The sequence below is a fragment of the Anabrus simplex genome, chromosome 7, assembly GCF_040414725.1.
Source record: "Anabrus simplex isolate iqAnaSimp1 chromosome 7, ASM4041472v1, whole genome shotgun sequence".
In the NCBI taxonomy this organism is placed as follows: domain Eukaryota; kingdom Metazoa; phylum Arthropoda; class Insecta; order Orthoptera; family Tettigoniidae; genus Anabrus; species Anabrus simplex.
In genome coordinates, this window is record NC_090271.1 from 72,662,561 (window position 1) to 72,679,452 (window position 16,892).

At 37.1% G+C, this 16,892-nt stretch overlaps 1 protein-coding gene across 1 annotated transcript in view; it reads right to left on the bottom strand.

The window, feature by feature from the left end:
• The window catches only part of Tango6 (transport and golgi organization 6), a 198,186-nt gene that overhangs the window by 41,829 nt on the left and 139,465 nt on the right, over nucleotides 1-16,892 (bottom strand). Inside the window, exons 8-9 of the mRNA XM_067151139.2 lie at nucleotides 4,642-4,793; nucleotides 4,446-4,559 (exon numbers count right to left, since the gene is read on the bottom strand). Coding sequence (XP_067007240.2) covers nucleotides 4,446-4,559; nucleotides 4,642-4,793 — 266 coding nt within the window. The remainder of the gene's footprint in view (nucleotides 1-4,445; nucleotides 4,560-4,641; nucleotides 4,794-16,892) is intronic.

Below are 16,892 nucleotides of genomic sequence, written 5' to 3' on the forward strand. Positions count from 1 at the left end.
AGAGATAAGAGATTATAAAGTGTACTTGCGGATGTTAAAAACGGAGGGCAGAGTGTGGGGTAGGGATGTTCATCAGGAATACTATTCCACACAACATAGTTTCTAGTAGGCACGTAAATGAGCCAATGATGAGGTAGATTTCGCAGTTGGAGGAATTAGGACGAGAACTGTCTCAGTGTATTCGCCAGATCAGGGTGCACATGAGGATGAAGTTGACAAGTTTTATGAAGCATTAAGTGACATCGTACTTAGTGTCAACAGCAAGGCCAGAATAGTGCTAATGGGCGATTTTAATGCGAGAGTTGGAAGTAGACCTCAAGGATACGAAAGGGTGATTGGTAAATGCGGGGAAGATATGGAAGCTAATAGGAATGGGAAGCGTTTGCTGGACTTCTGTGCTAGTATGGGTTTAGCAGTTACGAATACATTCTTCAAGCATAAGGCTATTCACCGTACATATGGGAGGGTAGAGGTATCAGATCCATAATATCTATATTTTAACCAACTTTGAATTCAGGAAATCTGTTAGGAATGTATGGGTTTTCCAAGGATTTTTCGATTATACAGACCACTATATGATCTGCAGTGAACTAAGTACCTCTAGGCCTAGGACAGAGAAAGTGAAATCTGTCTGCAAACGAATAAGGATAGAAAATCTACAGGACGAGGAAATTAGAAGTACATGGATAGGAATAAGACAAGTTCTGAACAGAGGACAGTAAGCAGGTTCAGGATATAGAAAGAGAATGGGTGGTATACAGGGATGGTGTAGTAGAAACAGCAAGGAAATGCCTAGAAACAACTGTGTGTAAAGATAGGAAAATGCGAACATCTTGGTGGAATGATGAAGTGAGAGCAGCTTGTAAACGTAAAAAGAAGGCTTATCAGAAATGGCTCCAAACAAGGGCTGATGCAGACAGGGAAGTGAACGTAGATGAAAGAAACAGAGGGAAACAAATAGTTGTTGAATCCAAAAAGAAGTCGTGGGAAGATTTTGGTAATAACCTGGAAAGGCTAGGTCAGGCAGCAAGGGAAACCTTTCTTGACAGTAATAAAGAATCTTAGGAAGGAAATGAACAGTGTTTTGGGTAATTCAGGTGAACTCATAATAGATCCCAGGGAATCACTGGACAGGTGGAGGGAATATCTGGAAAATCTTCCCAATGTAAACGGAAATCTTCCTGGTGGTGTTGCGAACAACAGAACTCATGGGGAAGAGGAAAATGGTGTTGGTGAAATTATGCTTCAGGAAGCGGCAAAGATGGTAAATAAACTCCAATGTCATAAAGCAGCAGAAATAGATTAAATTAGACCTGAAATGGTGAAGTACAGTGGGAAGGCAGGGAAGAAATGATTTCACAGAATAATGAAATGAGCATGGAGTGTTGGTAAGGTCCCCAGTGAAAGTATGGAAGGTATTCATAGATTATTAATTGTGGAATTAAAACAAGCAAGAATCCTTAAAATAGTATTAAAGAAGAAACCAAAGATCAGGATTTTGGAATCGGAGGAGGAGGATGAAAGAATGGCATTCGAATATTGTGTAAAAATGAAGTTGCCTAACACAGAAATACAAAGTGGAGAAGAAGAGTGGGACAATTTAAAACAAACATTTGTGGTAGCAGCAATTGAGGTATGCAGAAAAACGAACGCAAAGGTTAAGGGAAAGGAGACAAGGTGGTGGACAGACAAAATAAATAAAGAAATAAAAGAAAGGAACAAGGTGAAGAGAGAAATGCATAAGGAAAAGCAAAAAAACATATCAGAGGGATGAGAATAAGATAGAAAGGTTACATGTAGAATACAAAAGATTGAAACTACAAGTAAAGAGGAGTATCAAGGAAGAAAAGGAGAAATGTTGGGGAGAGTTTACCAACAAAATTGAGCAAGACAATCGAGGAAATCCGAAACTATTATACAGAATAATAAAATCGAAAAGAATAAATCAATAATTTTTTTTTTGCTATTTGCTTTACGTCACACTGACACAGATCGGTCTTATGGTGACAATGGGACAGGAAAGGCCTAGGAGTGGGAAGGAAGCTGCCGTGGACTTAAGTTACAGCCCCAGCATTTGCCTGGTGTGAAAATGGGAAACCACGGAAAACCATCTTCAGGGCTGCCGACAGTGCAGTTCGAACCCACTATCTCCCGGATGCAAGCTCATAGCTGCGCGGTCCTAACCGCACGGCCAACTCGCCCGGTAAAATAAATCAAGGGAAAAATCAAGGTATTAGGAAGAGAATATGGATCGACAATACATGACAAAAAGGGTCTTCAGGAGGTGATGGCAAAGTACTTTGAAAACACTTTATAATGAGGATGACTGCTCGGAGGAAGAAAGAGATAACAAAATGGAAATAATAAATGGAGAAAAAGAGGAGAACCCGATAACATGGTTGGAACTTCAAAGGGGCAGTGAAAGCAATGACCAAACGTAAAGCAAGTGGAAAAAAACAAATTCAATGCTGATATGATTAAGGCAGCAGGAAGCATTGGACTACAGTGGCTATGCCGAGCCCTCAATGCCATATGGAAGAATGAATGGATACCTGAAGATTGACAACAAGGAAGCATTGTACCATTGTTCAAAAAAGGAAATAGGAAGAAACATGAAAACTACAGAGGTATAACCCTATTATCACACGGGTTAAAAATATTGGAGAAAGTCATAGACAAAAGACTGAGGGATATAATAGAAACACAGAGGAAGAACAATATGGCTTTAAACCGAATAGATCAACAATAGACTTGATATTTACAGTGCGAACGATACTGGAAAAACTTCTGGAAAAGAACAAGAAAATCATATCCATATTTTTGGATTTGGAAAAAGCTTATGAGATAGTTAAGAGAAAACATGTTTGGGAATGCCTACTGGAAAGAAATGTGCCAAAATTATTAATTAACAAGATAAAAATGTTGTATCATGACAGTAAAAGCAGTGTACAAGTGGGGAGTGGTTACTCTGAAATTTTTATACAAAAAAAAAAAGTCTCAAACAAGGAAGTGCACTGTCACCATTTTTGTTGTTTATTATATTGATGGATGAAATCATAAAACATGTAGAACAGAATATCAGTAGTGACAAAGTGAATGCATTGGTATTTGCAGATGATGTGATTTGGGGAAAGGGAGAAAAGGAAGTACAAGGAAGACTGGACGCTTGGAATGAAAATCTGAAGGAGTTTGGAATGGTAAGTAAAAAAGAAAACTGTAGTCATGCACTGTGGAAAAGAGAAAAGGAGATGCCAAGCGAACATAAGACAAGGAAAGGTTAGAGAATGTAGAACAGTTTACATATCTGGGTAAGCATTATTAATGGAAGCAATGAAATCAACCCTGAAATTAATAACAGACTAAGTACAGGTACAAGATTTTATCATCAAGTCTGAGGGCTTTTATGTGATAAAGTACCCAAGAGAACGAAATTAACATTATATAAACAGTATTTCATACTAACTGTAACATACTTAAACATTTTTTTTTTACAAGTTGCTTTACACCGCACTGACACAGATAGGTCTTATGGCGACAATGGGACAGGAAAGGGCTAGGTGTGGGAAGGAAGCGGCCATTCCCTGAAGTAAGGTACAACCACATCATTTGCCTGGTGTGAAAATGGGAAACCACGGAAAACCATCTTCAGGGCTGCCGACAGTGGGGTTCGGACCCACTATCTCCCCAAATACTGGATACTGGCTGCACTTAAGCAACTGCAGCTATCGAGCTCGGTAATTGAAACATACGGACTACAAACGCTGGTAACTAATGAGAGACAAGATAGTAAGATCCAAGCAGTAGAAATGAAATTTTTAAGAACATCGGTTAAAGAGACAAGAGATAGAATTTAAAATATTAAAATCAGAGAAGAGCTAAATATAGAACCATTAGTACAGAGCAAACAGAAAGCAAGACTGAGATGGTTCGGACATGTAAAAAGAATGGGAAAGGAATGGGTAGCAAGAAGGGAATTGGAAAGAGAAGTTAAGGAAAAGAGAAGTTAAGGGAAAGAGACCAGTTGGAAGACCAGGAAGAAGGTGGATGGATCAGATTTGGAAGGACATTAGAGAAGCTGGATTGGATGTGGCAGCAGTAATGGACCAGGAAAAGTGGAAGGACAGAAAGTAGTTGAGGAGGCTTGTTAACCACACCTAGGCAACTGGAGTGGGACATTGATGATGATGATACAGGAAAATGCATTTCCCGGGAACGTATAATCGAGGTTCTACTGTATACAACACGTTTCATGACAATCTCACAAATAATATGACCGTATCTTTGGTACATATGACATAATAATAATAATAAATAATTCGAGTTCGATACTTCCATTATTTACCCATGAGTTAAAGAATATTGTTTTCAAGTTATATTAGTTTATTACACTTGCATCACAAGTAACAAAATGAAGCTAATATTATTTTAAAATACTGGTTAATTACCTTAAATGTATCAGATCCAAGTCCACGAAGCAGCAAGGTAAGAACCATAACTGCAGACCTTCGAACCTCAACAGAAGGATCAGATTTAACAATGCTCTCGACACAAAGCAAGATCTGCAATTACAGAAAGATGCTGGTAAGGGCGGTTTGAAATATTAGGACAGACAGATATTAATAAACACACAGCTTCACTCACCTCATTTATCATGGAACCCACTCTGAAGCCAGCTGCCTGACAAACTTGACCTAGATTGGACATGCTAGATGCTCTGATCAAAGAATCTGGATCTTTGGCCCCATTAAGAAATGTGTTCAAAAGAATGGCACTGTAGGATGAAATATTACTATCTGCAACAAATATTTTTTAAAAAACATCACTTTTACAGAGGACTACACATCAATTCTGAAGTATAAATTGACAGTATACACAATCAAGCCTGACAACTACCAACAACAGATCAGTTCTATGAGCACTAAGTGAACAAACAAAATCTTTTCAAAAATATGTCATCTTCTGAAAAGCATTTATGGTTCACAAACAGGACTAAAACAGTTGAGGTGAAATGCTCTGTGTGAATAGTAATTATGAAACTAAACCTTAATCCTGTGAAAGATAGCTACTGCCTATAACAGCAATGTCTTTTAAAAATATATATTAAGTGTAAGGGGGGAACATTATTTTTGTTGATATGGATCATATTCGGGGATTTCCAACTTCTCAAGGCCAGAAGGCTACAGCAGCATTCTGGTACCAAGCAGATAGCTGCATCAATTGTTTGAACTTAATCTGGTATGCTAAATTATGAACAGAAAACATATTTAAAATTTATAGTACTATCATGATAGGTATAGTCAATTTTTTTTTTCTAAATTGTACCAGTATTTCAACAGAGAAAAAAAGGTGTAGCCATTTTTGCTCGGATTAAATCCCTTGACAACACCGTAACAATAGCCTAAAATGAGTGGTGGTAATTATCAACCTCGGAAAAGGTTATGGCGTACCCTGCTAAAAGCGATGCACAGACCTTTTGCTGGGCGAGCTGTGAAAAATGGGCAACCGGCATTTAATATTATGAAGGTGGGAATAATAAATGTTATGACCCTGACAGGAAAATCAGAAGAGTTTTCTGATTTTATGGAGAGGGAGAATGTTGCAATGATGGGACTGAGTGAGGTCTAGTGGAGGGAAAAGGGAGTGGAAAGGATTAGTAGATGGTACACCCTAGACTGAAGTGGAGGTGAGGCAAAGAATGGAATAAGAGTGATTGTTAACAAAATCCTGATGAAAATGGGGTCAGGGCTTACTACATTATTGACAGAATAGTGCTGGTGGTGGTGGTGATTTTTGTTTTAAGAGGAAGTACAACTAGGTAATCATCCTCTCTGAACAAATTAGAGGAAAAGAAATTCTAAAAAAAATATATTTATTCAATGAAGGAATTTGGAAACACAGTACAAAATAAAACAAAAAAAAATGATTGAAATAGGCCGAAAAATTACTAACGAATCAGAAGGGAACGTGCGTTCCCTGAGTAACAGTACACTTGTAATTTATACACCCTTGATTAACTCTTTCCGCAGATTGCGTAGTAAAGTGTACTAGAGTCGCACATTGTCTCCCATAGGTTGCATAGCAGAGCATACAATTAAATAAATAATATATTATGGTTCCACCTATTCAATACAATAACACTTAGTAATGCGAGGTTACATCACAAGTCGATCACAAATGGTACCGATTTTGACCCCAGATCTCGGTCATCATCAGCCGATCGTACAAAAGGTACAAGATAAAAGCAATGCACAGATGAATAACAAGCAACGTAGAAGATATAAAGATTTTTTCAATACGAAAGTTCAAGTGAAGCTATATAACACTTGAGTATAAAGCACAAGGTTTTGTCTTTAAAATCTTGATGTGAAGATGAATAAATAGCTCGATGTTAAATCTTATAATCGTATGTTTGATATATTAAGATGCAAATAGCTCGTTGTCTTATGCAGAGAAGTTGAAATTAAACACCATTGTGAAGAGAAATAAGTAAAACAAGTAAAACAGAGTGCAGTATTAGAACAATTGAGAATCACAGTTGACAAACGAAGGTATGTTTAAGAGAAATGCTTGAGTACTTCTTGAGGTACCAATCATCATCATCATCATCCTAATTCTTGAGGCGGCGAAGAGATCAATCTGAAGATCATATTGTTTTGAACCATGGTTGATTTTAATTTCCAGTTCGATGCAGAAACAGAAAGACATAATGAGAGTAATAAAGGTCAATTTAGGTGAGGGATAGATTTTAACCCCTCAGCGCCGACCTCTATATGTGGTATAGACCCTCTTTTCTTCCGTAGCTGCCAATCTCTATACGTGGTATAGACCCATACATGGTTTTGTATTTACGGCTATAGCGTGAAGAGTTTTTGAGTTATTGATATGACAATTGTTTGTTTCCAAGAAGAAATTATGGGGTTTATCAATGTTGTAGAGTAAGAACTGAAGATCGTTAAATTGTAGTTGTTTTTGCAAGGAGAAATATTTGTCAAGTAAGTCTGAGCACTAATCTGGGTTTTTTTGTTTGTTTGTTTGTGAAAGTCAGTTTGCTTCATCTGAGAAATTTGTCTTCACATGTGATGTTCTTTGCTCTATTTGTGCATTGAGAGTGCGGTTTATTTATTATATTTATCTTTATTTATCGCCTTGTAATATTTTCGTAACTCTCCACGAGCGCTCTATGTAGGCATCAGTTAGTGCTGCTTTCTGTCATACAATACGAGAACCAGTTGTTCATGGTATATCTCGTTTGAAAGACGATGTCTCGACCTTTCATCTGAAATATGTATCGAGTTGGTTTGTTTCATCATAAACGTTATTCCCCTCGTTCAGTTTCGTCCTGCTAATTTTGGTCTCACTGCAGTTTCATCAGTCCATGTGACGCACCACGCTCAATGGCTAGCTCCAGCCGTGGTTTGACGGTAACATGCTTGAAATACTGTATAATTCAGATGAGAGTTTAGTCGGAAATAGTAGTGACAGTATGAGGAACAGTGATAATGAAATAGATGATATGGTAAATGATGAAGAGGAACCAGTACTTGGAAATTTTGGGTGGGAGGATATGGATAATTATAGAGGTCAAAGGGAAATTTTCAACAGCGAATTCAGATTCATAAATTCTCTAATAATATTCAGAAAACGCACAGGAACAAAAATTGAACAGTTATCTTATCGGGTTCATCTGGTGGAAAGTTTGTTTACAAAATACGCTCACTCGGGTGGGGAACGAAATATTCAAGGCCGGCATGCATCAGATAATACAGTTCCAAGGTCGCAGGGAAGACATTTTATCAGGAAATTAGCACCCAAATGTGTGAAATCCAAACCTCAGAGATGTTTTATCGTGTGTTCAAAACACGGCACAAACAAGACGTCGGGGTACTGCTGTCAGGAGCGTGACATGGGTCTCGAACTCTATCACACGAAACTACAGTAAATTACTAAGGTAATGTGAAACAATTATCTAATTATGTGCACGTACATAGTTGTACCACAAGGAATTTCAAATTTCGTGAATATCAGGCTACTCTTATACTTGTAGTAACGCTTTAAGTGTATCAATGTATTTCAGTAGTGCGTAGTTGAAATCTCTTCCGGCCGCAGGGTAGGAAGCTCTTTAAATGGCTGCGACACTGAGGGGTTAAAGGCAATGAACTGATGGAGAAAAATATATAATTCACATTACACAGCGTGAAACAGTGAGGGCCTGAATTTGGAAATTTGTGAGAGAGCAGGAAGGGAAAGTGGAGAAAGGGAGAGGGGAAGGAGAAGGTGGGGAAGAAGGAAAGGAGGAAAGGGGAGTGAATTTAAGGCAGGGCAGGTGGATGAGATAATGGGGGGTAAAAGACATGGATGGGTACTATGCAAGGCGTGGAAAATCATTTTTGAGTTTAAAGATTTAACATTTTTAAACATGAAAAGAAATACGAAAATATTATTTGGTTTCTCTGAAATGTCGATTGAATTGAACTTACGATTCAAATACTGGTCAAGATGAATGTAACAATTTCCGGTTGTGCTAAGTAGAGGGCCTTTGTTTATTATTTCAAGTATTTGCATGTCCTGTTCTATGTTGGTGAAAAACGTGATCTGAATATCTAATAGTAAAATTATGCCCGGTCTGCCCCACATACGAAGAACTGCATTTGTTAAATTTCAAATCTGTAAACTCCGGATTTTGAAAAAACATTTGGATTTTATGTAAGATATTCCTCGTTAGGTCTAAAAGTTATTTTAACATTGTGCTTTTTGAAAATGTTGGTGACTTTATAGACATCTTTATTAAAAGTAAAAGTGGAAAATGCGGAGGCGTTGAATTTTTCATTCGTTACAGTGGTTTTGGGATGGTGCTTGAATTGGTTAATTATTTGATCTATGAAAAAGTAGTTATAGCCGTTGAATTCAGCAATGGCGCGGATAGTATTAAATTCATTTCTTAAATCTTTATTAGACATAGGAATATTAAAGGCACAAAAGACCACTCTGTTGTAAGTTGCACATTTGTGTGCTTGCAGATGCGACGAGTCTTGTCGAATGGTGGTTGCTGTTTGCGTGGGTTTTCTAAAAATTTTGTAGGATAAAGAGGAAGAATGTCTGTTAATGGTTAAATCCAAAAAATTTATAGCTTTGTTAGTTTCCGATTCAAGAGTAAATTTAATACGAGAGTCATTGTTGTTGAGAAGAAGAAGTAGTGTAGAAGCTGCGTTAGTAATTCCTTCACTCATAACTAGCGTATCATCAACATATCTGGCTTAAAAGAGGATATTAGTAAAATTATTACTATCAATTTTTCTGTATTCTAAGAAATCAAGACAGATCTCCGCTAAAATGCCTGAGATGACAGATGTTTATTCCCATAAGGAAACCGAAATATTTGCCCCGAATGAGTAAATTTATAATACCAATATGAATGGTCCGTTATTGGACATTATAAATTTTCCAGCTAACTCATTTCATGTCCTCCACAGTATGCACTAGCCATGCGTCTTGGTGGGTGTGCTATTTACCAACTGATGAGCCCAACTTAGCACACTGGGGCGAAACGGTGGCAACAAGGAATGAGTTAGCTGGAAAATTTATGGTGTCCAATAACGGACCATTTATATTGGTATTAAAAATGACTGAGGCCTGTGAGCCCATAGCTAAAACATTTTGCTGATATATAGTATTCTCAAAGGTGAAAAAGTTATTAATGACCAATTTTAAAACAGAGATAAAGTCTTGAAATTCTAGTTTACTTAGGTGACTGTATTTATTTAAGTTATTTTTGATGATGGGGAATAACTTTGATGTCTGTATACTGGGGTGCATATTTGAAATATCAAATGAATGGAGAGAATGATTTGGTTGGATGTGAAAGTTCTTCAGTTTTTCAATTAATTCTGTGGTGTCTGATAGATTTGTTGGCTAAAAATTTGCAATTTTTTGTTAAAAATGTATGGATGAATTTGGATGTATTGTATAAAGGACTGGGTCTGTAATTGGTTATTGGGCGAATGGAAATGTCGGCCTTATGAATCTTGGGGAGGGCTTTAGCAGTGGGCAGACCTAGGTTCAAGTTTAAAGGTTTTCTTTTTTTCTTGATCTGTGAAGAGAAAAGAAGTATTTTTTAAAAGTTTGTTGAATATTGTTACTTGGGTAGTAAAATAACGATGGCAGAAGTAAGGAGGACATAAAATGCAGACTAGCACAAGCAAGGAAGAGCTTTCTTGAGAAAAGAAATTTGCTCACTTAAAACATTGATATCGGAATTAGAAAGATTTTTTGAAGACTTTCGTGTGGAGCGTGGCATTGTATGGAAGTGAAACATGGACGATAACTAGCTCAGAAAGAAAGAGAATAGAAGCTTTTGAAATGTGGTGTTACAGAAGAATGCTGAAGGTGAGGTGGATAGATCGAATCACAGATGAAGAGATACTGAATCGAATTGGCGAGAAGAGATTGATTTGGCTAAATTTGACGAGAAGAAGAGATAGAATGATAGGACACATCTTAAGACACCCAGGACTTGTTCAGTTGGATTTTGAAGGAAGTGTAGGTGGTAAGAACGGTAGGGGTAGACCAAGGTATGAATATGACAAGCAGATTAGAGCAGATGTAGGATGCAATAGTTACATAGAAATGAAAAGGTTAGCATAGGATAGGGTGGCAGGAAGGCTGCATCAAACCAGTCTATGGACTGATGACTCAAACAACAACAACAACAACAACAACAACAAAGTAGATGTTAGATTTTTTGGGTGGGGTCTGTTTTAACTATAGAAAAAATATTATTCTTAAAGAAATCTTTTGTTTTTGCAACATAATCTTTAATTTTCTTTTTAAGATCAAAGATACTTTTTTGATCAGTGATTAAGTCCTTGGGAGGAATGTTTTTGTTTAAAGTAGTGAAAATCTTGTCAAGCTTTCTTTTTACATCAATCCTTAGTTCGTCTTGCTGTTCTGACAGCATTTTATTCATAGCCATCTCTGATTCAATTACTAAGTTGGTGACAATGTTAAGAGGTTAGGCCAAATGTGCTTGAGGCCTTTAGATAGAATCCAGTTTTCTTCATCATTCAAAACTGTCTTGAATTAACAACTTGGGGATGGAATTGTTCAGCTGTTGTGTCGGATATTTTATTCTCTTTGAGAAGATTTTTAGATAGCGAGGAATTGTTTTTTACGGTGTTCATTTTTTCTCAATATTAGTTGTTTTTTGATAACTCGTTAAATAATCTATTGTCGATTTGGGCTTGGAAAAGGTTCCATTGGACACTCGGGAGTAGGTTAGCTATTTCAAGGCGAGTTTCGTATAATCTGTTATTTAAAAACAATTTTTTCTTATATAAAAAATGGATCTCACTTTTTAACCAAATTTTGTTGGTTATTTTTCTTTGGATTTTAAGGGAATGGGGAGAAGATTGATGTTTTTTGACACCGCCTTCGAGAAATTTAGGAATTAGGTTATGTGTAATGCATTGCTTTAAAAAGTCAATGTTCTTTCCCAATTTGGCGATCTTAATACTAGGCTTTACGTTTTGCCTGGTTGGCTAGTTCATTGAAAAATAAGAATTTCATTTTGGTCCGTACTGAACTGGGATTACAATTAAATTACAAGTCAATCGACTTGTAATGTAACCTCGCATTACTAAGTGTTATTGTACTGAATAGGTGAAACCACAAAGTATTATTAATTTAATTGTAATCTCAGTTAATACGGACCAAAATGAAATTCTTATCTTTCAATAGAAGAGCGTATTCGACTTTCAAAGTGACTTCCTCTGCCATCCGTTTGGTAAACATATAACTTCTTGGAATCGGTGAATTCCCTATACTTTCTAGATGCAAATGACAAGCATGGAATGCTAAAATATTGTGTTTTCATATACTTCTCCTTAGACAGAACAGAGAAATGACTGAACGTAAACATACTGCAGCAACAAAGCTGCACGTAACCATTTGAGTGAAGAGGACATTTCTTACAAATCAGATTAATATGTTGACAAATGCAATGGTAGCAAGTTTGAAGTTGTAGGTGTGATAATAAAAATGGTGTGGGAAGCAGTTGGGACAGAATATGAACCTGAGGGAAATCAAAATACGGCACATTGCACAGGACAGGAAATGCTCATTCAGGTACCATCTCCCTTAAAAATATTAGACCTACTTGGACAAAAAATAATTATCAGTTTTAATCCCCCACTTAATTCTGTTTTCAACCATGGGCCTCTACATATTTAAATAATATTCCAACTAATATCAGTTTAACTTCCAATCGCATGCAGTGAAAAATAGTTTATAATTTGTATGTCCCAGAGGCAATACGATTTGCTATCTAAATATCTTCATCCAACGGATCCCGAAAATGAAATAAATTTGGAGACTCAGGGTGAAGTCCTGTGTTCTCTGCATTACCAACAAAATAAGAGCCCCCATCAGGTCGAGCAATTCAGACTTACTTTAAGAACAAGCAATTTAACAATAACTCGCACCACGTTGGATGCTTCTTGATGTATCATTCCGAACTGCGGGGGGGAGGTAGGTTCCTGTGACTAATTAGGTGATCATATTGAATCATTTTAGAATAACTATGTTCTATTTTCCTTTGTTACAAACTTTGAAACCGATATCTTAACTCTTCAACTTATTAGATTAAATTACCACCTAATCGATACTTTATTACATGCCTTTGGCAAAATTATAAAAACATTAACAATCACAGAACATGTTTCGACCACTTAGTGGTCATCTTCAGCTGTGTCCAAAAAAACCTTAGATGATAATACATTAAAAGTACATTAAAAATCTTCACTTTTTCCACATGGGAACTTTAAAAAACGATAAAAAACTATTAGTATTTCATATTGAAGGAGGAAAGAGGGGGGGGGGGGGGGTGTTGGGAAGGGTTTAAGAGTTGGGTGAGAAAGGATAAAGAGTGTACACTTGCTCTTCTATATGATCACTGAGTGACCTGATCTTTTATACAATAAAAGTCAATCCATATTACAGTCTTCAAGTGTTTAGTGTTTGTATGGAGTGTTGAAAATCTTCCTTGAAGGCTTCATTTAAACTGAACTAGAAGGCTGTAAGAAGCTGTTTGAGTAACTGTTGTCTCAAGGTAACTTCATTGTTGTGTTAGGTGGAATAACGTTCTTCTAATTGGGCAGCTTGCTTCTCTAACTGCAACCAGCAGAGGATACGAAAAAAATTGTTAAAGTATGCCACCAAACGTACAGTGATTTCAAATTAATCTGTGTCACAGAAGGGATGAAAATTAAAAGCTTATGTAATCTTAACTCACCTCTTTCTGGAATGGTGTCTTTTATTTCCCACTACCTTGAGGATGTGTCCGTGTACTCGACCTGGTGTAATAGCGGTGTGTTGCGGCCTGTTTATGTGCACGGTTCAGGGGAGACTTGGCCTTCTCAAGGGGAGGCAAGGCTGTGTCGTCATTTATTGCGTCTTGTGAGGAGGGAGGGGGTTCTAGCTGTGCTTCCGTGACGTCATATTTGAGCCTTTTACTTGTAGAGTTTAGAATTTTCCTGTTTACCCATTCCATATATTTACGTATATGCTCATTCATTTCATTCAAATTCTGATCTTGTTCTCTAGTTTATCGAGAAGAATATAAATGATTTCTAGATTATTCACAAGCCTTCCTTTATTAATTCTGCTAATGATTTGAAGGTCATGTTTGATATTGGTAAATTTATGATCTGCCTCTTTCATATGAGCTCCCATAGCAAAGAACCTCCTATACTTCTCTGCATTGACGTGCTCCTGATATCTTATTAATTAACTCCTCCCAGATTTCCCACGTATGTGTATTTGCAATGAGTGCAGGTCAGCCTACAGATGCTTGATTCCTGAAATTCATCATCCTTAATTATATTAATTTTATTATGATTTTTAAAAAATCTGTGTTTAGTGTTATTATTTGTTGAGAAAGCTATTTTGGTGTTGTGCTTCTTGAACAGATTTGTAATTTCGTGAATTCTCGGGTTATTGAATGTCAACTTAACATACTTCTTTACTTTCTCCGACTGTTGTATTGAATTCATTTGTTGTTTATATTTGCATTTTGTGAAAATTTTATTGATAAATTTCAAAGTGAAACCGTTGAAGAAGGCGAATGTAAGTTAGTTCCTTTTTCTGTCTGTTTCTGTCAATGGAATTTTAAAGGCCCTGATAACAAAACTATGGTATGCGGATTTCTTCTGTGAAATGGGATGTAGAGAGTAACTTTTTATCATAGTCGATGTAAAAGTAGGTTTTCTATGTATTCTAAATTGGAACTGGTTGCTTTTCCGAATTGTTTTAATATCTAAAACATTGAGCGAATCTTCTTCTTCTACTGTAGAAAATAAAATGTCGTATGGCTTTTTAGTGCCGGGATATCCCAGGACGGGTTCGGCTCGCCAGGTGCAGGTCTTTCTATATGACTCCCGTAGGCGACCTGCGCGTCGTGATGAGGATGAAATGATGATGAAGACAACACATACACCCAGCCCCCGTGCCATTGGAATTAACCAATTAAGGTTAAAATCCCCGACTCAGCCGGGAATCGAACCCGGGACCCTCTGAACCGAAGGCCAGTACGCTGACCGTTCAGCCAACGAGTCGGACTTCTACTGTAGTGTTGGCTACTGAATGCATGAATCGAAGCGGTGTATCGATTCATTCAAGTGTCCGAGTGAATCTATTCACAGGAACGGCGAGCTCACGGCACACGATTCAGCTTACTCCCAGCGGACAGTGCTGAGTGGCGCACTCACTGGACGTTGACGGGGAGCGGAGCTTCCGCTGCAGCGAGACATACAGTGAGCTATGGTACAGTACACTGAAAGAATCGTATGCTATAATGGATTCTCGAGCTCAGCTCATTTGAAAATAATACCCATTTGCATTCACTGTCTTCTTACAGGGAGGTTTAAATAATATATGGTGTTATTTGCAGTGTTAGGTAGTCAAAACTTAATTCTGAAGTAGCTAGTAAGTAGGTAGGCTATTAGGTTATACTATTTATTAGTTTAATAAATCTTAGTATTATAACTTAGTTGACATTTGACAATTAAACTCTTCTCTAGCCTTCCCTATGAGAGTCATGCTCATGACCACTGAAAAGTACCCGTTTTATATTGGGAAGAACGGCTCAGTATTCTCTCAGTTCATATGTCACATCGTTGCACAAGACTTCAATCACATGTGGACAGACGCAATAACTTAACCAACAGTATGTTGAATCAGAAAACCAGCGGGCTACTGTACATCTCGGGTAGCCTATACAAAATATGACGATTTAAAAAAAATCCTCAGCTGATAGAAAAATACATATTTTCAAAAATGACAGAGCGAGTTGTCGTGCGGTTAGTATCGCGTAGCTATGCGCTTGCATTCGGGGGATGGTGGGTTTGAATCCCACTGTTGGCAGCCGTTAAGATGGTTTTAGGTAGTTTCCCCATTTTCAAACCAGGAAATACTGCGACTGTACCTTAATTGTAAATATGTTGGAAAATGGTCCGCCTAGTCAATACTATTTATTTATTTACCTTTCACCTTAACATCTAGTACATGTTTCGAGAATATTATGCATTCTCTTCCTCAGCTAGTGGATTAAAATTCAGTATACAATAAGACCTTACTAAAATAGGGGGGCCCCCATTAAAAATTCAAAACAATGAGTATTACAATGTAACACTTAAAAATTTGGATGGTACAAACATAGAATTAAAATCCCATTTTGTCAAGTACAAATTAAAAATACAATATAGTAATGTCTAAATAAATACAATGTCTTGTGATGATATGAATTCACAGTATCCTTGAAGTTGCCTTGCGTAGTTCAAAAAAGTTGAGTTAGGAATGAATGAAATTGCATTAAAACTTGAAGTCCTGCCGATATCCACCGTTAATGGGTGGTAAAATGATGTCTATTTAAATTTAAATATTGGACACAGCGTCATAACAATGTGGATTTACGGTGTTCTTGGAATTGTAATACTATCTTGCGGAAGTTCAATTGGATTTGTACAAGATTAAATGAAGTTGCTTTAGAACTTGGAGTCCTGCCATTATCTTCGGCTGATGTATTATGCAGCCAGGTTGAAAATAGGTTAAAATGGTCAGTGTGATGTAAATATTACGTGTGGCATGCCTGTGTTGGATAGATGTGAAGGCACCTGATATTGTATGGTCAAGATTATTAATAATGTACCTTAATTCACGCCATGACTGCTACCTTCCTAATACTAGACCTTTCCCATCCTGCGTCTCGGAAACCTTCGATGTATTAGAGTCACTAGAATTTTTTTCTAAGAAAGGAGTTCATAGTATGAAGACCAGATGGCAGCTGCGAGCACTGAATGCTGTTGCTGCTGTCTTACCAGCACATAGTCCACAGATGCAGTAGGAGCGGTGACTAATGTGCCGTGAATCTGATCACTGTATCGATTCAGTAACGTGAACGGAATGAAATGAATCGATTCAGTAAAATGAATCGAATGTCCCATCACTATTCTACTATAAATTTAATATTAGGGTCCAAATCATTTAGGAAGTTCAGAATATTGTGGCTGTCATTGAGTTCCTCATTTATTATGGCATAAGTATCGTCAACATAGTGTAACCAAATGTTCAGTCCTTTGATATCACCTAATATTCAAATATGTTCTAGATGATCTAGGTATATGTTCGCTAAAATCCCTGAAGCCGGAGCTCCCATTGGGAGCCCGTATTGTTGGTATATTTTATTACTGAAAGAAAAGGAATTGTGATTGAGCACGAACTTCAGGACAGTCCTGAAGTCTTCTATTTCCGGTGTACTGATACGTTTGTGATCTAATAGATTTGTTTTAATAATCTTGATGGTGTCTTTTATAGGAATATTAGTATACATATCTTTAACATCA